The sequence below is a fragment of the Panicum virgatum genome, chromosome 5N, assembly GCF_016808335.1.
Source record: "Panicum virgatum strain AP13 chromosome 5N, P.virgatum_v5, whole genome shotgun sequence".
NCBI classification, from domain to species: domain Eukaryota; kingdom Viridiplantae; phylum Streptophyta; class Magnoliopsida; order Poales; family Poaceae; genus Panicum; species Panicum virgatum.
Window position 1 is genome coordinate 66510691 of NC_053149.1, and position 25319 is coordinate 66536009.

The 25319-nt window shown below is 49.8% G+C and overlaps 5 protein-coding genes across 6 annotated transcripts; 2 read left to right on the forward strand and 3 right to left on the reverse strand.

The window, feature by feature from the left end:
- Window positions 1-5416: 5416 nt before the first annotated feature.
- On the reverse strand, window positions 5417-6158 carry LOC120676806. Its single transcript, XM_039958132.1, has one exon. It carries the CDS (start codon window positions 5933-5935, stop codon window positions 5558-5560), a length of 378 nt encoding a protein of 125 aa, XP_039814066.1. The 5' UTR covers window positions 5936-6158; the 3' UTR covers window positions 5417-5557.
- A 2386-nt stretch (window positions 6159-8544) lies between these two features.
- On the reverse strand, window positions 8545-9280 carry LOC120676857. The gene has a single exon (XM_039958185.1). It carries the CDS (start codon window positions 9142-9144, stop codon window positions 8836-8838), a length of 309 nt encoding a protein of 102 aa, XP_039814119.1. The 5' UTR covers window positions 9145-9280; the 3' UTR covers window positions 8545-8835.
- A 5831-nt stretch (window positions 9281-15111) lies between these two features.
- On the forward strand, window positions 15112-19932 carry LOC120676335 (signal recognition particle subunit SRP72-like). The gene is made up of 6 exons (XM_039957588.1): window positions 15112-15344; window positions 15427-15563; window positions 16448-16827; window positions 17152-17248; window positions 17328-17624; window positions 18739-19932. Exons 1-6 carry the CDS (start codon window positions 15215-15217, stop codon window positions 19705-19707), a joined length of 2010 nt encoding a protein of 669 aa, XP_039813522.1. The 5' UTR covers window positions 15112-15214; the 3' UTR covers window positions 19708-19932.
- Window positions 19933-20267: 335 nt separating this feature from the next.
- Window positions 20268-22141, forward strand: LOC120676337. Of its 2 annotated transcripts, none has more exons than XM_039957590.1 (4): window positions 20268-20473; window positions 20557-20666; window positions 21062-21449; window positions 21610-22141. In XM_039957590.1, exons 3-4 carry the CDS (start codon window positions 21108-21110, stop codon window positions 22027-22029), a joined length of 762 nt encoding a protein of 253 aa, XP_039813524.1. In that variant the 5' UTR covers window positions 20268-20473; window positions 20557-20666; window positions 21062-21107; the 3' UTR covers window positions 22030-22141. The 2 variants fall into 2 exon arrangements, with proteins under 2 accessions (XP_039813524.1, XP_039813525.1); XM_039957591.1 differs by having other exon boundaries at window positions 21065-21449.
- On the reverse strand, window positions 22110-24893 carry LOC120676336. The gene is made up of 10 exons (XM_039957589.1): window positions 24602-24893; window positions 23998-24064; window positions 23835-23893; window positions 23699-23753; window positions 23542-23581; window positions 23282-23379; window positions 23108-23153; window positions 22890-23023; window positions 22595-22813; window positions 22110-22511 (listed from the first exon to the last, which is right to left on the reverse strand). The coding sequence occupies exons 2-10, from the start codon at window positions 24049-24051 to the stop codon at window positions 22368-22370; spliced, it is 849 nt and encodes a 282-aa protein (XP_039813523.1). The 5' UTR covers window positions 24052-24064; window positions 24602-24893; the 3' UTR covers window positions 22110-22367.
- Between the last annotated feature and the right edge of the window lie 426 nt (window positions 24894-25319).

Genomic DNA, 25319 nt, shown 5'->3' on the forward strand with positions numbered 1-25319 from the left:
TTTTGACTTCATCTCAATTTCGTACGTCTTGTGCTTTGTCTGTGACGAATTTTGGTTTTCTTTTGTGTGATCATGAAGCATGAGATCGTAGTTCTTATCTGAGCTCTTTGGGGTGAATCCATCGCTCTCTACTTAGTTCAAAACGCCCAGGATTCACGAGCTCTTTCGAAATGAAGTTTTTGCGTTCTAGAGAAAACCCCGCTCTTGCTCCGATTTCCGTGAGGACTTTCATTGAAATCTTTTGGGGATGTGTTTTTGAAGTCATCATCTTCATCTCCCCAAAATTTGAGCTCCTTTGGACTTGATTTGATCCCCCAATCATCAAGATTTCCAAAGGTCGCGGGCTGGAAAAATCGTTTCTGGGCACGGGCAAACTTTTTCCTATCACCGGTTAAACCGACGCTTGTGATATGTTGCGTCGGATCAACCGGTGAGTTGGTTTTTCGCGTGTTAGGGTTTTTGGCCTTTCTGCTTGGTTGCACCGGTGCATTAGTTCCACGTGCATCAGTTCAACCGGTGAAGCTTCACCAGCTGTGCCTGCGTGCTGTTTTGCTCGTTGCACCGGCGTATAGAAGTTCATCTACGTCGGATCAACCGGTGTAACGAGTAGTTCGTTTTGGGATCTCTCTGGACAACAACACCGGTGTTTTGAATTTGATTTCGTCGGTTTAACCGGTGTTCAGGTGGTCCGTTTTGGAGCCTCTCTGGACAACTGCACCGGTGTTTTTTGTTGAACTCATCGGATTAACCGGTGTTGTCTTTTCCTGTGCTGCCGGCACTTTCTCACCGGTTCAACCGACGTGTTCAATCTTATACACGTCGGATCAACCGGTGAGTTATACCGTGCATTCTCTAACGCTACTTCTGCGTGTTTGCTTTCGCGATTTGTCTCGCTTATTACTAAGGTTGTTTTGTGTTGGTGTAGCTTTTCCATAGCTACAACGCACTTCACCTAGGACGTTAGGGTTGGGTGTGTATTTGGGGATCATAAGCCGAGCTTTCGATTGCGATAATTTTTTATCGGATCCCATTCACCCCACCATCTGGTCGCCTTTTTCGGTCCCTCACGAACTCTCTCGCCCAACAGTAGAGAGCGGCGACCGGAGAGCGATTTCACGCTTCCGCCGTCGATTCGCCGTTGTCCTCGCCTCTGGCGTCCTCGTCGGCGTCGGAGGAGGAGGTCGACCGGCTGAATCGGCGGCGGATTGGAGTCCCCTTGTATATAGCTTTCTATATAGTAGGGTTAGGGTTACAGTGGCGCCCACAGGTTGGCTGCTGCTGCTTTTGTTGCTCCTGAGCGCCGTCGGAGGTTGCTGGGGTGGTGGATTCGGTGATGTCGTCGGCGAATCTGCAGCTCCTGGCTCTGGCGAAGCTTCGTGGAGAATAAAGGAGGAGCTTGGCAGATCTGGATTACGGGTGAGTTTCCCAGATCTCGTCGGCTTCTTCGTCTGTAGGTCTTTACCCATGGCGGGGTCGCATGGGTTCTTTTGTGCCACGGCGGCGGCAGGTGCCTGCCGTTCGGCGAGGATGTCTGTTCTCCGAGGCGGCTCCGGCAACTGCTACGGCGATGGCACGGGTGCTGCAGTTCGGAGGTTAGCTTACTCCTGCCTTGAGGAACCGGGTTGGAGATTTTCTTTCGGTGTCTCTTTGCTGTTGGTCGAGTCACCAGCAGATCTTGGAGCGCCAGTCCTCATTCGCCTCGGCGATGGATTCAATGGGCGTTCATCGATTCAAGCGTGCATCGATTACTTCGGTGTGCCAATTGCTGCCAAGGATGGTTACAAAAAAGTTGATGTGGCTTCTTCAGAAGCTTCCTCATCCAGCTGGAGATTGGCTTCAAGTCGTGTGGTCGCCGTTCTTTTCTTCCAGAGAAGGAGCGTTGGCCGGCGGCTCCGGTCACCAGTATCAAGGATCACCGGGAGTGTTACAAGGACATAGTTGTAATTTTTATCTTTTAAGGAATGTTCTTGTAAGTTGTCAGTGTAAAATGTTATATCAATAAAGACAAACAATCCGGTTTCTCAAAAAAAAAACAGCAGCGGCACTGCACTGGTCCTGATCGATCGGAATCGCGTCACGGGCCGGCCCCGATCCAATCCATCAGGAGAGCTTCTCAGCACTTCACTCCGGGCCCTCCATGGGCCTGCCTGCTTACCTGCTGGATCTGACTAAAACTGCAGGCTGGTAGTGCTATTACTCGCTTAACTCAGAGGGTCCCACCCACCATGAAGCCGCATTCGCAATCAATTTGAACCGCTCAGGACTGTTGAGGAGATCAAATAAAGCACGAGGACCCCTCTGCCTCGGCTTTCCCGAGCTCCAAAAAGGTAACAGCTAGTGGCCTTTATCACCATGTTGATGGCGTTTAGCATCCGGCCCATTGCGCTAAGCTCCACAAGACCACGGGCGATAGCCCAAGCTTCTTTGTTCAATACTAGCCTAGTACCATATCTGAGCAATGCTAATAATTTAGTCTACTGTTGGCTACAAGAATCGTTGTAGTTTATCTTTCAGGCCATTTATATAGTGATTTAGCTCTTCACCACTAATAAATAGCTTATTTGTCTATCTCACAAAATTTATTGGTTCTTGTATCGAAAGTGGCTATAAACCAACAAACTACTTCTCCTCTCTCTTCTCCACCTCACCATTCAAGCCTGTTTATAACCAACCCACCATAATACTTGCTCTAATTGTTAGAGTGCACCAAGCCTGCCAAGTACCATCTCTGGAAGTCTGAATTCCCTTTTTTGTTCGTGGATTTTCTGAATTGCTCTTACCTGCAACCATTTGTTTTGTTCAGGTGGCTTATTTGCCAACCAGTCAGCAGTGTTTTTCTCTCACACCAAATTGGCATCAGACAGCAGCCAGCCAGCAGTATTTTTTTCTTACAACAAATCAGCACTAGCTACCAGCCACAGCCAGTCGAATAGAGCGTATCCATTTGTGCTCGTCCAATAATAAGATCAGCACTACCTTTCTAGTTTGTTTTCTTGTCGGGAGGTCATATGCGTGATTAGTTTTTTTTTGAATGAACGACACTCGACGAGTGCGTTTCTATTGATATAGCAGAAAAATATAAGACTATAGCCCTGGGAGGCCATAGACAGGAAACAAAAAGAAAAGAAAATAACAAACTCGCCCGGTTGGATTGGGACGTCAACACGGGTTCCCGCTCAACTATACTCACTGGCCGGTTGGATTGGGACATCAACACGGCCAAACTCTAATCACAACGACGACAGAGGAGAAAAGGCACAACCGCAGTTTCCACCTACCATTGCACTCTTGCGGCTATCGAACAAATGAAGTGTTCCAGTGTTGGTAGAGGAGTAGAAGGGGCAGACACCACCACACCAAGAGGCCACTGCCGTGCAGGACCCAACGCCGCAGTGTTGCTGCACCCAAACCGACCGCCCGGCGGCATGAAAAATGCCAAGTCCGGAGCAACCCAACGCACAGGGGCCTCGCCACTTCCGCCATTGGACGCCACTCTCGCGTGCGCGGGGACCTCCAACCCGCCACTCAGCACGCCTCTCTCGTGTGCGGGGACCTCCAACCCGCCACACGACACCACGCTCCATACTCGTTTCAGGGATTGCCGTCGAGGCAGCAAGAAGAGGTGCCCCGCCCCCCGGAAACCGAACCAAGCCGCCAGACCACCTCCGTGGTTCGAAATCATCACGTTGCTTTCCCCCTCACACGAAGACGCCGCCCTCGAGCCAGAAGACAGAAGATGTCGCCCGCGCCGTCTTCCGACGTTGTACCACATCGGAAGGGTTCAGCCGTGCTGAACACCCCGCCGCGATCCGCTGCAGGCCAAGTCGTCACTGATTGTCGTTTCCGCTAGCGCCGTCCTTCAAATGCTGTCCCGCTCCGCACTGGAGACTGCCATGCAGCTCCAGACGCTGCGGAACGCTGCAAGTAGGCGAACAACAGCCGAGTGATGACCCCCGGCCACCAACAGAAGAGCAGGCGTCTTGGCGTGAGGTAGACAACCCCCTTCTCCGCACGCCCTGCGACAGATTGTCACCACCGGTCGAAGAAAAACGCGAGCAGCAGGCCGGCCAAGTCGCCGAACAGTGTCTCTAGAGACGCCGCCTCCAAGGAGGTTACGACGCCCACAGGCGCCGCCGTCGCTCGTCCAGGAGCTGGACCGGTTTTTCACCCAGAGACCTCGTGTAGGAGAGCGACGCCCGGAGGCGCCGCCACCATTTCACTAGAATGAATCTGGCAAGGGCTTTCGCCCGGAGTGCCGGCACCCCACTGCACGCGTTCGTCGCCTTAAGCCGGCATCCTCACTGCGGCCGCCCCAAACGAGGGACGTCACTATCACAGCTCCACAAAGCCCGCTGCCGAAGCTCCATCTCCCTCCGCCGTACTCGCGACCCGGCAACGCGCCGGAACCACACCGCACCACCGCACCTCCTCCCCGGCATGCCGCACCACCGCACCTCCTCCCGGCCGGGCAGAAACCGCCAGCACGGGCGACGTGGCCTCGGCCCGCGCCGCAACTCTTCCTCGCACCGCAGCCCCACTGCCGCGCGCGCCGGCCACAGCCGCGGCCGCGCACACACCCCCGCGCGCCGGCCATAGCCCCGCCGTGCCGACTTTCGAGCGCGCCGCGCACGCGCGCAGCGGCCGTGAGGGGCGACGACGCCCACCGTCGTCACGCCGTCGCGAGCAGCCACGACCATCGAGCCGCCGTGCACCGCACGCCCGCCCGCCGTCCGCGCGCGGCCACCCCGCATAGCCGCAGATCCACCCATAGGAGGGGCAGATCCGGCCATGCATAAAACATTAAATATAGTTAAAAAATCTAGAGCATTTAATATAGTTAAAAAAATTAATTGCACAGTTTGGATGTAAATGACGAAATAAATCTTTTGAGTTTAATTAGTATAAAATTAGCCATGAGTGCTACAGTAACACATATGTGTTAATGACGCGGTCAAAAGTTTCAAAAGATTCGTCTCACGATTTCCAGATGAGTTCTAAAATTAATTTTTTAATTAATATATGAAAATCTCTTCCAACATTTATTCGATGTGACATTTAAAATTTTTTATTTCACGAGGATTGCAGTCCGTACATCTTGGCGGCCTGGCGGGCTAGCGTTCTTCTGTGCCACCCAGGACAGTCAACGCTGTGCCCTCTGACCTCCCCTCATGTGCCGCTCTGCCTGCAGGCTGCCACATCGAGGCTGGCCTGGCGCCCGATGCCAAACTGAAGCGCCGGGACGCGGCCTCCCGCCCTGCTCCGGTGCTCCCTCGTGTCACCACGTACGGACATCACTATATGGTGCAGTGACTGGCGACAGTGCCGCGCGAGCGCCCAGAACCAGAAGAACAACAGTGCAGGGACTGAAGGGAAAGAAGAAGGGGAAGAAGAAGGAAAAAAAACCGCGTCGAACATGGAGCGCGCGAATCAAACATCAAATCCACTCCGTCTTGCATGCCACATACTATATGAACTTGAACATGCATTTCTACAGATTAGCAGCATTCCAAAAATTCTCGACGCCAACTCGGCTTAACGATTTAGTACAAGGCTCGTATCAGGACGCGACGCTGGTGATCTCTCCTCGCTCCGTTCCCTCCGGCGGCGGCTCCGCCTCCGCGGCCGCGGCCACGCTGCCGGGAACATCCTCCTTGTCCTGGGTGAGCATGGCGGCGCCGACGCAGGGGCCGCACGTGCGCTCCACCCAGGCCTCCAGGTCGCGGCCGCCGCCGCCGGATTGGCCGAGCGCGCGGCGCCCGAAGAAGAGCCGGCCCACGGCCAGCGCCGCCGCCGCCAGCACGGCGACGACGGCCAGCATGGCGATCACCGGGCCGTACGACCCTCTCCCCGCGGCGCCCTCGACGGGCGAGCCTCCGACGCCGTACGCCACCGGCACCGTGAGCGCCGGCGGCGCCGGGGGTATGAACGCCGACATTGCCTGCGACGGGCAGCGCGCGCGGCTCCAAGAGGTTTTAGAGAGAGAGAGAGAGAGAGAGAGAGAGAGAGAGAGAGATTACGAAGTGCAGGAGAAAAGGGAGCAAAGCGTGGTGGAGCAAGATGAGCGTGTGTGGAAATGGAAACTGGGAAGGGGCTTTGTGTTGTGGATTCCCCTCCGCCTGCCCAGAGTCTCGGCCGAGGGAAGGAAAAGACGGTTTCAGTTCGCTCCTTGCCGGTAACAGTGCAGTGCAGACGTGCAGTGGCCAGCGACTCTAGTCTTTGGCGCAATTTTGGCCGGCCTACTGTGAGAAGCTCTCCTGGTTGGCTGGTTACCGGTCGTCTATTCGTCGCCGGCCGTTCCAACAGCCAATTTACTGTACCTCCTGGCAGGAAAAATCAGAACTTTTACAGCCGCCTGTTGGCATTTTACATCTGGGCTCCGTCGTCTTCAGGTTGGCGGAAAGGCATGAATGGTTGAATTTCGGGCGGCCGGAGGCCCGGAGCACGGCCTTTTCAGGCTGTCCGGCTCAGTGTTTTCCTTACCGATCGGTAACCGCCAGTTACCGCCGATTTTTACCGATACCGCTACTAGGCGGCAATCCATACCGGCGGTAAATTTTGAAAAATTTCGCCCGAATTTAAAATTTTCAAAAATATTTGAAATAAAAAAGGAAAAAATATGGTAAGAAAGTAGAGATGACATACATCATTCTAATATAGAACATGTTCAAATATTTGACTGTTTGGGCACTCATAAAAATAAAAAAACTTTCGGACCGGTAATCCCGAGCGGTATCCTCTAATCCCGAGCGGTATTCGGCGTTTTTCGAGCGGAAATCGGCGCATTTGGACCGGAAACCACTGCATTGTGAGTATTTCTTGATTTTACATTGATTTTTAGATGTTTGTTGTGTAGCTATATTCAAAAACATGTGTTCATATTAGCTATATGGATCCATTTGTTCATGGTAGTTAGATGTTAATTTGTTCATTTTAGCTATATGTATATATGTGTGTTCATATTTCAAATATGTACATATATTTTCATTTGTTCATTTGTTCATTTGGACCGGAAACCACTACTATGTATTATATATATTGACGATGATGGTTTGTGAGGACTATGGTTGTGATGATTTGTATGGACTATTGTTGTGATGATCTATATGGACTATGGATGTGAATTTCTATTTTTATGGATATGAACTTCTATTCTATGTATGTGTAAATATTATATAATTGTTTGATATATACCATCAGTAATGATATTTACAAAATTACCAAAATTTTTAATTTTCCAAAATCATACGGTGTTTACCGGTTAAAAACGACGGTTACCGGTCGGTAAACATCGATTACCGGTCGGTAAACAACGGTTACCGGTTTTTTGAATTTGAATTGTCATTTCGAGCGGTTTCTAACAGTTTCCGGCGATTTACCGCCGGTTTACCGATACCGCTAGTTGGCGAAAATCGCTTTACCGTCGGTAAGGTGAACCCTGGTCCGGCTCCGGCAACGGACACCACCCGGGTGGTATTAATTAGCCGCGAGATAGGCCTCGAGATGCGTGAGATCCTCGACAGCGATGCCTGGCCTGTCAGCCAGCCTCGGTGGGCCGTGCGATCACAAGCCACGGCCGCGCCCGCGCCGCATGCCTTCATGTCCTGGCCGCACGCCCCCGGCTGTCCGGCTCCGGCTCCGGGCGGCTCGACTCCCCTGCGCCGCGCTCTGGCTGCTGGCGCGGTTAGAAACGGTAGCGCTAGCCCCAGTGCCCAGTGGCGAGTGATCGAGAGGTTGGTTGATGGTTCTGTACTTCTGGCTGGGACAGCGAGCGAGGGCGCGGCGGTGGGCGCATGGTTTGGGCCGCCCGAGCCGACCACCGTCCTGTGGTTCGCCCGTGGAGATTCTCTGGTGTGGGGACGAAGGGGGCGGGGTCCGGCTCTGCGTGTGCTGCGCCCCTCGTGGCCGCGGCGAGCGGCTGCCGGGCGACAGACCACGCACGCACCGGCTCCGCGCTCGTCTTTCTGCTGGGTCCTTTAGCCCCCACACGCCGCTGCCGCCACGAGAGTAGAGTTGGTTTCTGTGCGGGCCGGGGTTGTCTGTGTCCTTTGCTGCCCAAGCCCAACCCACCACCTTGCACCCAAGTTTGCTTAGGCGGGCCGCAATACCAGATTTGTCGTCAGCTCCGCCTGTGCAAATCAAGCTCATCCCAAACGATAACACCAACTCCATCACGACGCATCAGCTAGCAAAACACAACGGTTTTTCTATATATCTATCAGGTGTTTTTCTTCCTTCATTTCACTCTGATTTTTATGGCTGCGATTCCTTCAAGATTCGTGCAGCTACTTTTGTTGACAGGCAACACACAAGGCCTACTCTAGTCACTAGAGATCAGGCCAGGATTTGCGTTCACTTTGTTTTTTTTTTTTTTGAAATGATGTGTTCACTTTACTCTTGAGTAGATTTTTGCCGAGCTGAGCGACATGGATGAGGTCTGACTTGGACCTACGCTGGACAAGTGTAACAAATCAATTTTGACACACCGTAGATTGTGAACCCGGATTCTCTAATAATTCCTGCTCAGTATGGCCTCAAGCACATTACAATATACGATGCTCATTCTGAATGATCTTCTGCACTTAAAAATTCCATTTCACAATTTCGTTCGTACATCTACGTGTACGGACCTTAAAAACGAACAACAATCGAACAAACAGGGATTTGCAAACCATCATCTGCACCTTCGCAAATCGATGTGTATGTACACTTGGGTTGGACAAACAGTATAACACGGTACAATCACTGCACAATTACTACTACTACCTCAGAACTAAGCAGAAACACGAGCGAGCAAATTCCTTGCCCCTCCGATCCGCCGGCGGGCGTCGATCCTCATCACATGCCGCTGATGCAGGAGAAGATCCTCATGCTCCGGGCCCTCGGCTGCCGCCACGCGGGCGAGGCCCCCACCTCCCCGGCCAGCTCCTCCAGGGACCGGTGCCGGCGGTGGTGCGCCATCTCGCTCCCCGCGGGCACCGCCTTCGCGGCGGCCGCCTCCCACTGCTTGCCGTCCCAGGCGCCGCCGTCCTCCACGCGGGCGCCGAACCGGCCGCCGTGCGCCGACCCGGTGGAGCTGCACCGCGAGTAGCTCCGCGTCCGCCGCTCCTTGATGGCCTTGTAGATGAACGGGATGAGCCCCTCCATCGATCCCGGTGACTGGCGAGCACGCACGAGCACGACGCGACGACGCCGATCGCTGCTCCGGCTTTCCGCTAGAGGTCGAGGAAATGGTGGTTGCCTGGCTCTGGCGGCGACTGGTAAGCAGCCCGGCTGGGTGAGCGAGACGCTTCGTTACTTTATAGGCGGGGGGAAGCCGCGCGCGCACGCGCTGGTTTCTCTATGGGTCTCGCTCTCAGGCTCAGGCGACGGGTTCATCGGCCATCCTGTATGGTGTCGCGTTTGTGTTTTGGCTCCGGTTGCGTGTGCCTCGACAGCGGTTGATGCTGACGGTTTTGCTCAGTTCCTAGCCACTGCAGTGTTTATGAAGTTGTGTGTCCCTCGTGGCTCGTGCTTTTGATTTCTTTTTTTCTTTTGCTTATCATGTTAGTAATTGGGACAGCCACATGAGTACTTTGGTAGCTGTAGTATTCTAGGCGATGGTTTTGGCTGGTTGCCTGCTCCCTTTTCGCAGTTTAGGCTGCTTATGGACCTCATGAAGGAGAACATGAATTCGCTTGGCCAAAGAAACTATGTTCAAATTTTTTTTTCTGTTTTCTCATGGAAGGCAAGAACATCTAGAATCTCCAAAAAAAACCAATCATTTCACTAGTTCGGGTGAGTATGATTGAGGCGAGAAATGCCAAAGAAAAAGAATGTAGTATACAATTAGGACTGTGATTAGATTAGAGACCGAGTTCGTGTCGCGCGGCTTGTTAAGTCTGCTGTGATGTGGTGGAGAGCGATCAGGACAGCGTCGAATAGTCAGCTCGACGGTTGCCTGACCCCTGACGCCATCGCTCTTCACGAGTTTCTAGTGTCTAAAAAATGGGCTTCATTTGGGAGAAATGCACCATGTTGCTAGCTAGACAAGTTTGACAAGCATCCCGGGCGTTAGTCAGCTGCGCAACACAATGCAAGAGCTAGCTAAATCATGGCATGTTTCTTTCTAAGATTTCATAATGGTATGGATGACCAAATCGGACAGACTCTGGAATGGGACGACGAAATCAGAGTGCTCCTAGCTCAACTCTGCACAAATTTGTCCCAAGTGCATAAACTGATGGTGTCCGGTGACATGAACACCCCTAACATGTTCCTGGTTCCGTTTGCAAAATACAGGACGCATGCATGCCTGCCTTTGTTTATACAGGGTATGTGTGGATCGAGATGCTGTGCTACCCATGACGTGCAACGACCACAGAACACCACATGATTTAGCATGCTGTATACTACTAGTCCTTAGCTAGGTCTCCGCATGCTACTCGAATAGAAGAAACAACCTGATAAGTTTTTTATAATTGGTCTAGGACCTACCGATCTGGTAGCAGCAGCGTTGAAACTGAAAACACCAAGGCTGCCCTATGGGTTTCCGATGCAGATCGAGTTGGACGAGAACGACGTGCTGTGCAGATGTCGCCGGCAGGAGGGAAGAAGCTTGATTCGCCACGGCAGGTTTCAGCTCTACACTTGGCCTGGATAACGCAATCAACAACCCCATGTCCACAAGAAGTAAATTCTCTTGCTTCTAGCCTCCTTTTCTTTATTGTTTAATCTGTTTTAGCACCAAATTATAATGTCCTCAAGTACATGTGCAGCATTTCAAAATACAGTATGGTTGCCCATGCCTTTCCCTTGATCCGAAGTGTTTAAGATAGATCATCCTGATGATATTGTTTTTTAATGTACAAGCAGAAATGGTAAACAGAATGAGATGATCACTTCATCTGGATGCATGTCGTAAGCTGTGGAGTTCTCTGTTTACCTGCCGCCCTTTCTCAGAGATGAAGGCTTGATATGCACAGATACCTAACCTAACCTAACCCGGGTTTTGAAATGGAACATAACTGCCGGTGCTTTTATAATCAGATAAATTTTCCAAGAATTATGTGTGTTTGCGCAAACTGGCAGTATCGAATGTCAACTGAAATTTTCCATTCAGACAGATGCGTATCTTCTTGTTCTTGCGAACTGTGTAAAACTATGTGCTAGTTAAGTGGCAGAGCTGGAAATGAGATTAAGCTGTACCCTGCACCTTCCATGCAACTTGTCACACTGAAAACGTGTAAAGCGAGCGAAGCATTGACAAGAAGACAGCCGAGCAGTTACAGGTAGCAATCAAAACAAAAGGGGAAGAAAAATCATCTGCTGTTTTGGATATACATGTAATATTTTCTTTTCGACAACACATTTCTTTTTTGGATATTTATTATCCACTCAGTACTTACTCGCTGCCAGAGTGTTTCAGTTGTTCTGACGAAAACTTAAATCCATGGTTGAAATCTAATGTACAGTCATCAGTGGTCGCCGTCACTCTAACAGGACTAGAAAAGCATGTTTTGGTGAGCAATAAGAAATCAGGTTTGATGGGATCATATGTCCAAGTGGACTTAACAAGTCTAGATTACAGTGTCTGAACTCGTAAGCGATAGAGGTATCCACCTTAAGCTTCCAGATAATGATGATGCAGAGAAAGAGCGTCAACAAATGGGATGCAGCCATGCAGGTCGCCGTTGAAGTCGCCTAGTCGATGGGACGGCTGCTAGAACAGATATGCATGCCATGATTCAGTGGGAAGTTTGCCGATGCCATCCATCAGGCGTCCGCCCTAGTCGACCTGACCAGGATTTCCAATCGAAGCTTGTACTGAATGAAAAAAATAATGGCACACGTTGTTCTCAAGTTTTAGGTGGTGGTGTTGACGAGGTGAGCATGGGGGCACAGGCGCAGCACGCCCGCACCACGCGATAGACCCCGGCCACCTAACCCAAGCAGGCAGCTGGCTTCAACCTCCTCCGGGACTCAGTCCGGACGCACCAGAGCTTCCGAGCATTATCTGTCTCCTCTGCTGCTTCCATTCCCTGACGAGAGAAATGATCCGGATTGGCTCTGTCAGGTGTGATTCAGACTGTATTTCACCTCTGTGTCAGCCGCATCAAGATTAACCCTGTTCTGGTGGCGGTACCTGGTTCTCCTTGGAACAATACTTTAGATTCCCTGACGAGAGCTCTCTTTGTCATCATCTCCGAGAGGGAATCGGGAGTAGTAAAAGGGGATCGACGCTGAGCGGCGTCCGGGAGAACCTGTGGATGGACTCCGGCTGCAGCGGCAGGGGGCCGTTGTTTCGCCGCCGTTTCCTCCCCTACGCGAGGCGCGTGAGTGCGCCAAGCCGGAAAGCGTCGTCAGGGGAGACGAGAGAGACTCGTCGTAAAGGTGCCAATCCAGTGAACCGATTGACGTCGTACTGTATTTGACTATTTGGCATGTCGCTAGCTCGTTCAACGCGACATGATGGGGTCGTTGCTAACAGTCCCTCTTGCGTCTTCTTTGACAAGGTTTGGATCTTTGGATAAGCTGTCCGCACTCGTCATACTCTAAATTTATTTTCTAAAAAAATATACTCTGTTCTAGTCATTAATATTCTCTCCTCTACATTTAATTTCTCCGCACTCGTTCATACTCTACAGACATCCTCTATACTAACTACCAAGACTCAGATCCCACACGTCAGTCTCCTAATATTTTTTACCACCCCCGCCGCCCCCACCCCTCCCCTCTCTCTCCCTCCCTCCCCTCTCTCGGCCTCGCCAGCGTTGCCACCCTCGCAGCCTCCCTCCTCCGGCCTCCACCGTCGCCATGGCGGAGAGGGCGAGACCCGCATGCTCGAGCGCCGGAGCAGCCGGATCTGGCGCCCCTCCTCCTTCCCCCTCCCTACTCGGTGGCCATGGCGGCTCAAGGAGCGTCCATGGCGGCGGCCAGATCCGCGCGCGCCTCGCGACGGCCAAGGCGAGCGGCGCCGGGCCATGGCGAGCCCGCGCGCGCCTCGCGACGACCGCGGCGGCGGCTCAGCGGGGCCCACGCTCGCGGCGGCGGGGCGCGTCTGTGGCTCGGCCCGGAGGTGGCCAGCGCGCGTCCGCGGCGGCGGCGGCTCGGCCGGGCGGCGGCCAGCGCGCGGCGCCCGGCGGTCATCCCGTCGTCCACACCCCACCCCCTCTCCCTCCCTCCTGGCCCAGCCATGGCGCGCCGCGCGGCGCGCGTCCCCGCGGCAACAGCGAGCGCGCGGCGCGCGTCCGCGGCGGCGGCTCGGCCCGGCTAGGTCCGGCGGCGGCCAGCGCGCGGCGCCCGGCGGCCATCCCGTCGTCCACACCCCACCCCACCCCTCTCCCTCCCTCCTGGCCCAGCCATGGCGCGCCGCGCGGCGGCGGCTCGGCGCGGCCCACGCTCGCTGCGGCGGCCCGCGCGGCGCGCGTCCGCGGCGGTGGCTCGGCTCGGCCCGGCGGCGGCGAGCGCGCGGCGCCCGGCCGGCGTCCCATCGTCCATACCCCACCCCCTCTCCCTCCCTCCTGGCCGGCCATGGCGAGGCCGCGCGGCGCCACCCCCGCTCCGTGCTCTAGCGCCGAGCCGGCCGCGGGGCTCCCGGTGGACGGCCGCCAGATCCGCTTCGAGTCGGCCGCGTTGGGCTCCTGGCGGACGACCGCGAGATCCGCCCCGAGCCGGGGCAGCCGCGGCGGGTGCGCTGCGGGACGGAGGCGAGCGTGCGCGGTCGGGTGGCGGCGGCGAGCGGGCCGGCGCTCGCGAGCAGTCGCGACGCGGGACAGCGACGGCCGCGCGCCTCCCCGACAACAACTGCGGCGGCGGCGACCCGGCAATCCCCGGCGGCGGCTCCTCCCCGACAGCAGCTGCGGCGGCGGCGACCCGGCAAATCCCCGGTGGCGGCTCCTTGCTCCCCTCTCTCTCCGACGCGCGAGGCGGTTGACCACGCGGTCCCACGCCACGGTGGAGATGGTAGCGGAAGCCGCTACCTCCGCTCGGAATAGCGGAGGTCCGCCCATCCGGGACGGCAGCGGATGGCTTAGCGTATGCCGCTGCAACAAAAATAACACTACATGCGAACGCTATCTGGTTTACAATCACTAGTGCGGACAGCCTAAGCCTCACCTAATCCTTCGTCAGTGTTCACAAACTCGAGAGCTGCTGCTAGTAGGAGTACCTAGTAGCTGCCTAGCTGGCGTAATATGTTTTCAGTGTGTTAAATTGTTAACACTTCCTTTTGTCCCCTTGCTGTAACTCTGAATCCTCAGCACCATCAGGAAAAAGAAAATACTCTGAACCCTAAGAAACTCCCGCCCTGTTCGATTCACCATAAGTGGCTGGACTTAAGCTGCTGCTGGAGCTGCCCAGCCCCAGCCAAGCATCCAGCCAGTGAGGAGAAAGCCAGAGAGGGACGCTGAAAGAGGCTGCCGGCAACTTATCCACCAAAGCTGCCGAACGGCTGGTCCATCATACGCTTCAGCAGCAGCTTAAGTCCAACCACTTATGGCGAACCGAACAGGCTCTCCGTTGCCGACCGCCCGGACCTATAGCTGGAGATCAGTGACAAATTCACAGGTGGGGCCCCCATCCCCCAAGCTGACATCCTCAAAAGAGCATAGAAATGAGTTCGGGAGCCCTCAAGAACAGAAGACAGAACTACGGAAGAAGCCGGGCATTGCGCACAGAGAAAATAAACATGGAAGGAAAAGGAAACCATCTATCATTCAAACGGGCCCTTATGAGCTACACAGGCCATATCGATGACTCTCGTGTTCAGGCCTGGCCCATATAATGCAATCTCCCACACACACTCTCCAACCAACTATTATATGGGCTTCTATCCTTCTTAACTAAATTGGGCCTTCCTCTAGGAAGAACGTCAAATTACGTAAAAGACTTTTTTTATTCAGAAAAAAGCGTAAAAGAAAATCGGTTCAGATTTCAGATATGATTTAGGAACACGCACAGGAATCCAGAATTACTCCGTTAATTTTGTCGATCACGTTTGAATTTGAATTTGGCTTAGAATTTCACGAATGCTCCTCACAACAGAAGAAGTACTACCTGGAAAAGAAAATACCCGGAAGTAAATTTAGCACGATTTTCAGGTTTCTCAACAAGACGATAGACGAGACGAAACACGTTGACAGATTGGCAGCGCGGCCGCGGCGAGCCCGTTTTCTCGCACCGCGCGTGCTGCCCTCGTGCGAGCAGTCTCTTCCCCTCCTGCTAATCCACCGCCCCGATGCCGCCCAAGTCGAGGGCGGCGGCGGCCGCCGCCGCGGAGCCGGTCTCGGTCGAGGACCTCTTCACCTCGCTCCACCGCCACATCCAGGCCAGCGAGTTCAAGCAGGCCGCCAAGGTCGCCGACCAAGGTCAAGCACCCCTCCCCCAGCGCGTCTCGGAGCCTGTCTGTGCCCTAACCCCGCTCGAATCTGACCCCGACCGGTTCCGCAGTTCTCAAGGCGGCCCCGGGGGACGAGGACGCGGTGCGATGCAAGGTGGTGGCGCACATCAAGGCCGACGAGATCGACAAGGCGCTCGCCGCGATGCGCGCCGCCGAGCGCCTCCCCATCGACTTCAGCTTCTACAAGGTGATGCGAGTTGCTCCCCTTTAACTCTCTTCAACCGTTTGATCTGTATGTTGACTTGTCATCCGTGCTTGGCTCACTAGGCTGTGGTTACGATACATGAGTGGTCAGATCTGTTTGTGTTTATGTCCTAGGATAACATAAATCTGTCGATCTGTGTGATTGAAACAAAAGTCTTCACTTGATGAGCTTCTCCCAATGCAGTTTAGTTCTGATTGCAAACTGCTTATGCTAGACACTTTGTATCATGAATTTTGCTGGAGGTCATGCGATTCACCGCAACTGTTGCATTGCATCCTAGTATTCCGCACTCTGCCGAAACTTATGATTCATATGTTACCGTAAGGAAGGCAAAATTTTATGTGCAGTTATCTGACATATTTCGCAAGAACTACCGATGGAGAAGAAACTTCCATTTTATGTTTTAAACTTGTAATGCTTTGGCTTAAATATGAACAAATTCAGCGGTCCTTCCAGTCGGACACAAGTGATTATGCTTGGTATTAATTCTGCTGTTCCAATATATATCCATCTAGCTTAAACATCTTGACAGGATCATCTCTTTTAAATTTTAATTCCGCAAATTTAACTCTAAGGTCGATAATAATACCTGTTGAATTCTTACATCCGGATCCTGTTGCATTTCAGTAATAAATTATACGCTGAAGTTAAAGTAAGGCTAGACTTAATTCTCTATCGAGTGCTGATCATTGCCTTTTCGTTGAGATTTATTTTTGCACTGTTTGTTTTTTGTAATCAGTTATGGATTAAAATGTTGTGTCGGAGAATCATGACTAGTTTTTGGCCAAGTTGATGCTAGGGTATCAACTTTTTTGTTACTAAGAACAATTTGTTTGATCAAACTAAGTATTATTATTATTATTCAGGCCTACTGCCACTACAGGCAAAACAAACTGCAAGAAGCTCTGGATCTTTTAAAAGGTCAAGAAGAAACTGCAGCTGTTCTCCAGCTGGAATCCCAGATTTTGTACCGGCTAGGAAGAATGAATGACTGCATTAATAGCTATGAGAGGCTTCAAAAATTTAAGATTGACTCAATGGATCTGAAGATAAATATCATTGCTGCTCTGGTTGCTGCTGGAAGGGCTTCTGAGGTGCAGACAGCTATGAAGGCACAAAAGGTTGATCTTACCACAAGAGCACTTAGGGATACTCGTAGCTTTGAGCTCGCATACAATTCTGCTTGCTCCTTGATAGAAGACAAGAAATATTCAGAAGCTAAGGAGCAGTTGGACTTGGCTAAAAGGTGAATTTCCTGCTGCAGCGATTGCTAATGAACATTCTACTTAGATTTACTGGACTAATGCATCCATTATGACAACATTTAGTATTGTCAGATTGATAATAAGAAAACTCTGATTTTTTTTCAATGGTTAACTAGTTTAATTTTTTCCATTTGTTTGCATAGTGAAATTAGGTTCCCATGTCTTTCAAGGAGAGGCTAAAATGTTCCTTCATGATTATGGAGATGCTGCTCAACTCATGAAATTATGGAAGATCTATATCGTGATTGTGGCAGTCTTTAAGCATAAACAATTAGCTGGTTCTAATGTCCTTTTTTATAATGCAGAATTGGGAAAGAAGAGCTTATGGTGGAAGACTATGGTGAAGATGATATTGAATATGAGCTAGCTCCTGTATCTGCTCAGCTTGCTTATGTGCAACAGGTAACTAGATCTGGAGAAGTTTTCTTACATAAAGCCCAACCATTATCCTATTAACTTGTCTTCATCATCATATTTTCAGCTACAAGGACAATCTCAAGACGCCATGCAAACCTATGTTAGTATGATAAACAAAAAGGCAGCTGATTTATCACCAGTTGCTGATCCATCATCACTTGCTGTGGCAACAACAAACCTTATTTCACTAAAAGGTACAAAAGATGCTGCAGATAGCTTGAAGAAGCTTGATCGGCTTTTTGAAAAATCTACTGCTCCAAACCATTTGCAACTTGTTGACCTCAAGTTGTCCCAAAGGCAAAAAGAAGCTCTGTATTCTGCCCGTGTTCTCTTACTCCTCCATACAAATAAAACTGATCAGGTTTGTTTTTGCAAAGTCAATTTATCTCCTGCTTCCCTTCTGTGAAGAAATACCTATTTGATTTTTTTTACTTAGGGCTGTAGTGAGATCATTCGGTTCTCTGTATTTCTTTTGTCATACCTGTGAAATTTCTAATCTTATTTCAGCTAGAATTTCTGGCAGGTTATAATATTAACAGTAATGCTATAGAGTTGACTTCTGAAATCTTAAAACAATCGGACGCTCCGATATATGTTGCAATAGATAAGCGTCGATGTTGCAAGTTGCAACTATTGTTTTCTGCATATTTCACAGTAAATGTTACATGAAACATAGTGTTCATGTTGCTGCGTAAATTTTCTATCCCAGAGTTGAACCATATAGTCATTTTTTACACATTATTTTTCATGTTGCAAACAGTGACCACTGATGTTTCACTGATTAACTTTTAATGTTTCGTCAGAGTGTCCAATGGCAAATTTCTGTCGGACGTCCGAGCGCTAGCAGTGCCGTAATATTAAAGCTAGCACTGACATGACTGATGATTAAGTAGTTTTTCTTTTTCACTTGAGAAATATTATTGGATTGCAAGTTAGTGTGGAAGGCCTGTTACTAAACTAGATCTGTTCAATGCACATTCTGAACCTCTTTCCTGACACATTAGCAGGGATATCCCTACAGTTGTTCAGTTCCGCAGGTTATAGCTTTTTTTTTTTGCTTTCATTGGTATAATTGAACTACAGTGTTGTCAAATCAGTTTATAAGTAAAATGACTTTGACCAAACAACAACAACAACAACATAGCTATTTGTCCCAAGCGAGTTGGGGTAGGCTAGAGATGAAACCCAAAAGACACAAAGGTCATGGTTCAGGCACGTTGATAGCTACTCTCCAAGCGCTCCTATCCAAAGCTAACTCCTCAGAGATATCCCAATCTTTAAGGTCTAAGTAAAATGACTTTGACCAATATAATTTTGTTTGATTTTTAAAATGACTTGCGTGCAAAAATGTTAATGCGCCTATATAATCACCTAAATGGAAAATTACCATCATCAGTGTCCCTTTCTTCTATTTGGTGGTCACTTTTGGTGAGCCTTTTAGTGAATGATCATTTCTGTTCTTAATCTTTTTGTAGGCACATGAGTTGGTCAGTGAACTGCTTGGTATGTTTCGAGATAGTGTATTCCCAGTTTTACTTCAAGCTGCTGTTCATGTGAAAGAAAAAAAGGTTCAGAAAGCTGAAGAAGTTCTTAGCCAGTATGCCGAGAAGCATCCTGAGAATTCTAAAGGGGTCCTCCTTGCCCTTGCTCAGATTGCTGCTAATGCCAACCATTTTCAGCTTGCTGCTGACTCGCTGTCCAAAATACCTGACATTCAGCACATGCCTGCAACAGTTGCTACACTAGTGGCTCTTAAAGAGCGACTAGGTGACTCAAATGCTGCAGCGTCTGTACTTGATTCTGCTATCCAGTGGTGGAAGAATTCCATGACCGGGGATAACAAATTGGATTTGTTCATGAGGGAGGCTGCTGAGTTTAAGCTCAGTCATGGACGTGATGAAGAGGCTTGTCTGTTGTACGAGGAACTTGTTAAGAGCCATGGAAGCATTGAAGCTTTGGCTGGGCTTGTAGTGACTTCAGCACGCACTAACCTGGAGAAGGCTGAACAATATGAGAAGAAGCTGAAGCCATTGCCAGGCCTCAAAGGAGTTAATGTTGAGAGCTTGGAGAAGACATCTGGCGCAAGGCATGTTGAAGGGCCTCAAGACATGAAGGTAGACGTTCCTGAGGAAGTGAAGAAGCAAAAGGCAAAGAAGAGGAAGCGGAAGCCTAGATACCCGAAGGGCTTTGATCCAGCAAACCCGGGGCCGCCACCGGATCCTGAGAGATGGCTGCCCAGGAGAGAGCGATCCAGTTACCGTCCAAAGAGGAAGGATAAGAGGGCTCAGGTCAGAGGTTCTCAAGGAGCTGTAACTAGAGAGACAGCGGCTGCCAGTGGTTCTTCAAAAGGAAGCCAAAACACCAGTTCATCAAAGACTCCAGCGGCAAACACCGATCAGCCAAAGGCTAGCAACAAATCCAGGAAGAAGAAGTCGAGGTCTTAGGTGATTTTTTTAAGTTAAACAAACTGACAGTGCAAAAGGACATGCCCATTTACCTTGTTGACTTGCAATTTTTTGGTTGGATTGCTTGCGTATTTGCTTTGCTTTTGCAGTTTGTTTAAAGTGACTTGAAAATTTTGTTGAGCTCAATCGCGATGGAACGCTCCACTAGATTTCTGTTCTCTTTATAAGTTTATATACAGTACTTTTGTTGTACTTTTAACTCAATTCACGCGTGCATGTGCTCCAACATTATTACATTAAACAGTTCGTAGCAGCTAGGCCAGAAACCGCCTTCAGATGTTTCAGTGCGACGTTGCATACCGGGACATCTTACTGTCACTACTTTGAAACGAGCCCTTAATCCGATCCAGACGTGCAATTTTCAAATCAAACGGCCAAGATGTACTTATACAAATTTAAAACATTTTGTATATTGGAAGGCTTAGTAGATACTGGTTTAGAAAACGAACACTTATTCTAGTTTCTTTATTTATTCTAGTTTCAATACAGCAAAAATGAACAAGCCGCCAATATTGCTAGGAGAGTATTTTTGAAACGAAAACTGTAGAGGCATTTGCAGTCATCCATGCTTTGCGTCTTTTGAAAAAGGACTTCGAAGTCGAGACTTGAACAAGCCGCCAGGCTGAACATTTCATCCGCAACGGAGCGCAGAGCCAGCGAGCCGATGCACGGGAAGGGAACTTCATCCTCAATCTCCCCTCCTCGCCCTCCGCCGCCGGCTTCCCCTTCCACCGGCGACTCATCGGTGCGCTCCTCCCCATTCCTCCCGTTGCTTGCGGCTGCAGAGAAGAGTTTCTGATTTCTGACCAGGGAAGTTTGCGCCAACAGCCTCTCGCGGTGGCGGCGCTCCTGTGCTGTGTCGTCTCCATCACCAACGGCCCCCGTTCTCGGCCCGGCGCATCTCAATCGCCTCTTCATCTCCATCGCTCTTTAGAAGGGTATTAACTAGTAATTTTTTATTATTATTTCTGGCATTGCTCTGACGTCTTCGCTTGCTTGCTGGGTGCTGTGATTCTTCCGAGTAGAATGCTAGATCCTCTTTGCTTTGCAATTTATCCACAAATGGTTTGTCGATAACTCGATATGCTAGTGTCAGTTTATGAAAAACCGCTAGCTCAGTTGACAGAAGTAGACACGCCTGCTTATGTACGTCAGGGTAATGTCAGTTGTCAGGTTAAACTCTTTGAAACAAGATGGGGAGTTTATTGTAGCCATCGTAATTACCAATGAAACTTCAGTTAGGTAGAGTTGGAACCTTGATAAGCTTTTGTAATTCATCTTTGAAACTGGATGTAAGTACAACTCTCATCAGCCTCACTGAACATACCATCAGCAGGGCAGCAAGAGAACAGGGTCAGTGGATTCGAAAGTGATTGTAAATGAGGCAGGATGCATTATCAGCGGTCAGCAGACTTCTTCGAGGCGATTCACGTGGAGCAAAGGCAGGACCAAGTTCCTCACCAATTACTTGGCGCAACAGGCTTCAGATGCCAAGGGAAAAAGATGCATTGTTCAGGGAGGATACTCTGCGAGAAGCTTCAGAGGTTGTTTCTCAGCGGTTTCAGCGAGAGTGCAGTGTTGCTGATGTACAGAGGAAGTTGACAGCTCTAGGGGAGAGATGGCAAAGGATAGAGAAGATGAAGTCCCTTGGTTCTGCGTCATGGGATCATGCCACTAGGACGATAAGCATGCGAGAAGAGGATTACCAGCAGTACTCCATGGTAATGGGAAGGTGTCCCTTTTACTTTGATAATTGAACGTTCTAAGTTACCTTATACCCTATTTGAATTCAAGTCACTTTTTATGGCCCTTGTCAGTGCTATGCCACCATTAACTGCCATGGCTGAGCGCCTGAGCCTGTTTGTTTTCTTTGCAATGAAGGATCACCCGAAGGATTCAGGGATGCTGAATAGGCCTATTGAGGATTATGATGAGCTTTCTTTCATATTCAGTGATGAATATGATCCATCAGCAGATGGAATTCAGTTGAAAAAGGTCCAGAATGCCCATTCTGACGATAGTAGGATATCTGAAGATCCCGGGGAGCAGAGGATAGCTGGTGAGGACATCCGCTACTTAGTTCTTAAGATTGGGGAGTTAATAGATGCCATAAAAAGCTTAAAGCCCAGAGACTTTGCTGACGACTTGTGGAAAGCGATTACAGCATGCGGTTACGACAGGATGTCAATCACTGCGTTTGAGTATTTTCTGAAGAACGAGGTTGAAGGGAAGATTTTCCTTGTGGGTAGCCCAGATCTTCGCAAGGAATGGTTAGCTAAGTTCTTCTCTAGTCTTCTGTGACCATTCTTGATATTTTCAATCCAGCAGTTCAGTTCTGTATCTGTATGAATGGAAACCTTAGCACAGAAGAACAATGGTAATAACATGAGAGAAGATGATCTGATTTTTATCACTTACTATTCTACAAAGTTAACTTATTACAAACGTTCAAATGCGAGAAGCAGTTCTAGGGCTAATCTAGTACAATCACAGTAAACTGCACACAATCATGCACAACTGAAAGCCTACACACCACTTGACAAGGTTGATACAATTGCTACAGATCATAACCTAACCTTGCACAACTACAATCCTACAACTCATATATAACGATGTTGCTACATATCACAACCTAACCTCTACTTGTCATTCAACAAAGAATCAACATCCGGAGTCACAATGACATGCCGATTCTCAATCTCCCCAAGTAAGCAACAATGTTTCTCTTGAGTGTTCAGAGCCACTACATGTTGTGTCATCCTACTCTCTGCTCCTGGATTCACCTGCAGAGGAAGAAATTAAGCATAACATACATGGGATATCTTGCTAAGATCTGAACAAAAAGGCGAGAAAGTTGTGGACTAACATCAAACATGACATCTCCTAACTTCATTTTGACCTTGCCACTTTTGTACACCAGCATTTTGCCCAAATAACCCTGAGGCAGCTGCTGAAGGTTGGATCCTTCCTTCACCTCCTTGCCAGTGGCCCTTCCTTTCCTTTCAACTATATTGGAGGACCTGGGCAAAGGAAGAGATTTTGGGAGCTGGAAGAGGAACATCCTTTCTTTGCTATCGTGTTCTTGCTGCCACAAGTTGCAAGTGAAGCATGTCATGTTCAGAAACTAAGAATACAATTTAGCAGAGCTCAGAGGTTCATACAAGCAAACGAAGCTCCTCTGCTGGACGTGTTGAAGCTTCGCATTCAATTGAACTTGGCTGAGTCTCCTGAAACTCAACATCTTCATTATCGTTGTCATCATCATCGTAATCGCTCTCTTCGTTGTCAAACTTTCCTGTGAAGGGTTGAATATTCCCATGAAAAATCTTAGCGGAAAGTATTGTTCAGAAGAATAGAAGTCATTAATCGTTACATTCACCTGAATTAACAGTAACAGGAAAGGATCTGGGGACTTGGAGTGGCTTCTTTTGACATAGAAACGATACAACAAAAGGTACATAAGACAAGCCAATAAGTCTGTCAAGAAACTGAGGATGTTTTCTAATACAGCAAGGTTGAAAGCAAGAAATTCTTGCCTTCTTGGGACACTTACTGATTGATTTTGCTTGTGCACTGCTGATTGAGCTGGCAACAAGCTGACAACATCTGCAGAAGGTGGCGTCGAGGGGGGTTTCTGTGTCAAGCGCTTGTCTACAAATAATATGAGTCTAATTATTTTGAGATTATCAACTAAATAAATGACAGTACAATCCACCCTTTTTTTTTGCCCGATCCGATTGAAAGGCGTGTTGCTCCTAAATCTTAAAAACAGCCTGACAGTAGGATTTCATTGCAGGTGTGGCAGTAAATTACCTTTTGTATTTGGCGCACTGTTTGCAGGCACCTGACGAGTCTGAAAAGAACAGATACAAGTTCAGCCATCGAAAGAGCATGCAACTCCTTTACTTTTCCTCCTAAGCAAATCACAATATATCCGACATCAAGACACGATCATTGGATAATCAGTTACCCTCAGTATCTTCATCAACTGTTCATCGATTGGTTTTGGTTCTTCCTGTTGTGGCCTGAAACAGAAGAATGTGTTAACACAGCTGGAGAAAATACATTAAAGACACTGCTGACACCTAGAGACAAATACAAATTACGTTTCCGTGGTCAATTTCTTTGGCTTCTGCGGTGGCACTTTCGGTTTGAACTTGAGTTTCTGTAGGGATTCAGAGAAAGAAATGGTAAGGGTGTTAACACATTAACCTTCTTCTTGACAATTCGCTGAACCATTGAGAGAAGAAATCAAAATTGGTGAACTACCTTCACAGCGCGACGAACTCGGTGGCTTCTCTTGGAGCTACCATCTGCATCCATTTCTGTTACGACTCTGCCACAGCGAATCATTAAGAGCATAAGCACCTTCTTAGTGATGAGTAATTAACTAGTATTGTATCTTTTTTCTACCCAACAATGTGCGGTTCTGTCTCACTAGCAGTATGAGGAAACCTCTCGGTTCTGTCAGAGAGATTCCTTCAACCTTTAGCGTCGTCAAGGGTCCTTTTATAGTCACACTGCCGTACAGTTCCTGCAGGTGTTCGAAGCATCTATGCGCTACATCTATCCCTCCCCCCAAACCATTCTTGTTCCAAATTTAACCTAGCCATTTTGGTCCGGTCATGAAACTATGCAAGAAAGCAAGAAGCTGAGTCGCAACAGAGGCACACAAGCAAGTGCTCCTGGAGGGAGCGGAAGCTAACCTCTCACTCTGCACCCGGCACCCATGAATTCCGCTTTGGCTTTGGGGTTGCACAGCACAGCTAGCGAGGAAACGAGGAGAAAGCAGGATGAGGCGAGCGGAGAATTCGCAGCTCGTATGGGAGCGGAGCGGAATCCTAACCCACCCCCAGCTCAGAAGCACACGTACCTGCTGCGCTTGTACGGCTGCAAGCCTGCAAGAGCTAGAGGAGCTCGGGCTCCTCCCACCACCCTGCCCAAAATGGTTGCCGCTGTGCACCCCCGAGCTGCAGGACAGCAGGAGCAGCAAGGTCTACCGGCCGGCTGCTGCTGTTTAGAGGCGCTTGGGAGGGGAAGGCCGGGAGGGGAGTAGGACAGGTGGAACAGCTCTTCAGTAGACTGGCAGATCCGGGCCCACCCTTCTCGAGGAACCGGTTCAACCAGAGGGGATTGAGAGGAGGATCCTCTGCGGCGGCGGCTGCAGGGAAGAAGGTTAAGCGCTGGCTGGGCGGGACACGTGTCTTCCCGTGGTGTTGGTGCGTGGTTGGAGCCTGGTGCGGGCGGTACGGGGGATCGGATCCAAAGCGGAGGGCTGCTGCCGCCGGATTTGTGAGTCGGTTAAGTCCGCCCAAGCATCGATGTGAACGGAACGGAACGGAACGGAACGCGTCATCTCGTCGGTTGTTTGGTGGTGGCGCTGCGCAGTGAGGACCGGACTGTTTGTTTCATTGGTTGCCATGTTTTAGGCCGTGTTTAAATGTTTTGCAAAAAAATTTTGCGATGGAATTTTATTAATTTGAAATATTAAATGAAGTCTATTTACAAAATTTTTTGCACGGATGAGTTGTAAATCGTGAGACGAATCTAATGATGCTAATTAATTCATGATTAATTAATAATTAGCGGAT

Coding starts and splice junctions, on each gene's coding strand:
- LOC120676806 (XM_039958132.1), bottom strand. CDS start 5,935: ATGTCGGCGTTCATACCCCCGGCGCCGCCGGCGCTCACGGTGCCGGTG.
- LOC120676857 (XM_039958185.1), bottom strand. CDS start 9,144: ATGGAGGGGCTCATCCCGTTCATCTACAAGGCCATCAAGGAGCGGCGG.
- LOC120676335 (XM_039957588.1), top strand. CDS start 15,215: ATGCCGCCCAAGTCGAGGGCGGCGGCGGCCGCCGCCGCGGAGCCGGTC. Junction 15,564..16,447: donor TCGACTTCAGCTTCTACAAG/GTGATGCGAGTT, acceptor ATTATTATTCAG/GCCTACTGCCACTACAGGCA. Junction 17,249..17,327: donor AGCTTGCTTATGTGCAACAG/GTAACTAGATCT, acceptor TCATATTTTCAG/CTACAAGGACAATCTCAAGA.
- LOC120676337 (XM_039957590.1), top strand. CDS start 21,108: ATGAGGCAGGATGCATTATCAGCGGTCAGCAGACTTCTTCGAGGCGAT. Junction 21,450..21,609: donor ATTACCAGCAGTACTCCATG/GTAATGGGAAGG, acceptor TTTGCAATGAAG/GATCACCCGAAGGATTCAGG.
- LOC120676336 (XM_039957589.1), bottom strand. CDS start 24,051: ATGGATGCAGATGGTAGCTCCAAGAGAAGCCACCGAGTTCGTCGCGCT. Junction 23,894..23,997: donor GAGTTCGTCGCGCTGTGAAG/GTAGTTCACCAA, acceptor GAATCCCTACAG/AAACTCAAGTTCAAACCGAA. Junction 23,024..23,107: donor TCCTGTTACTGTTAATTCAG/GTGAATGTAACG, acceptor AACCCTTCACAG/GAAAGTTTGACAACGAAGAG.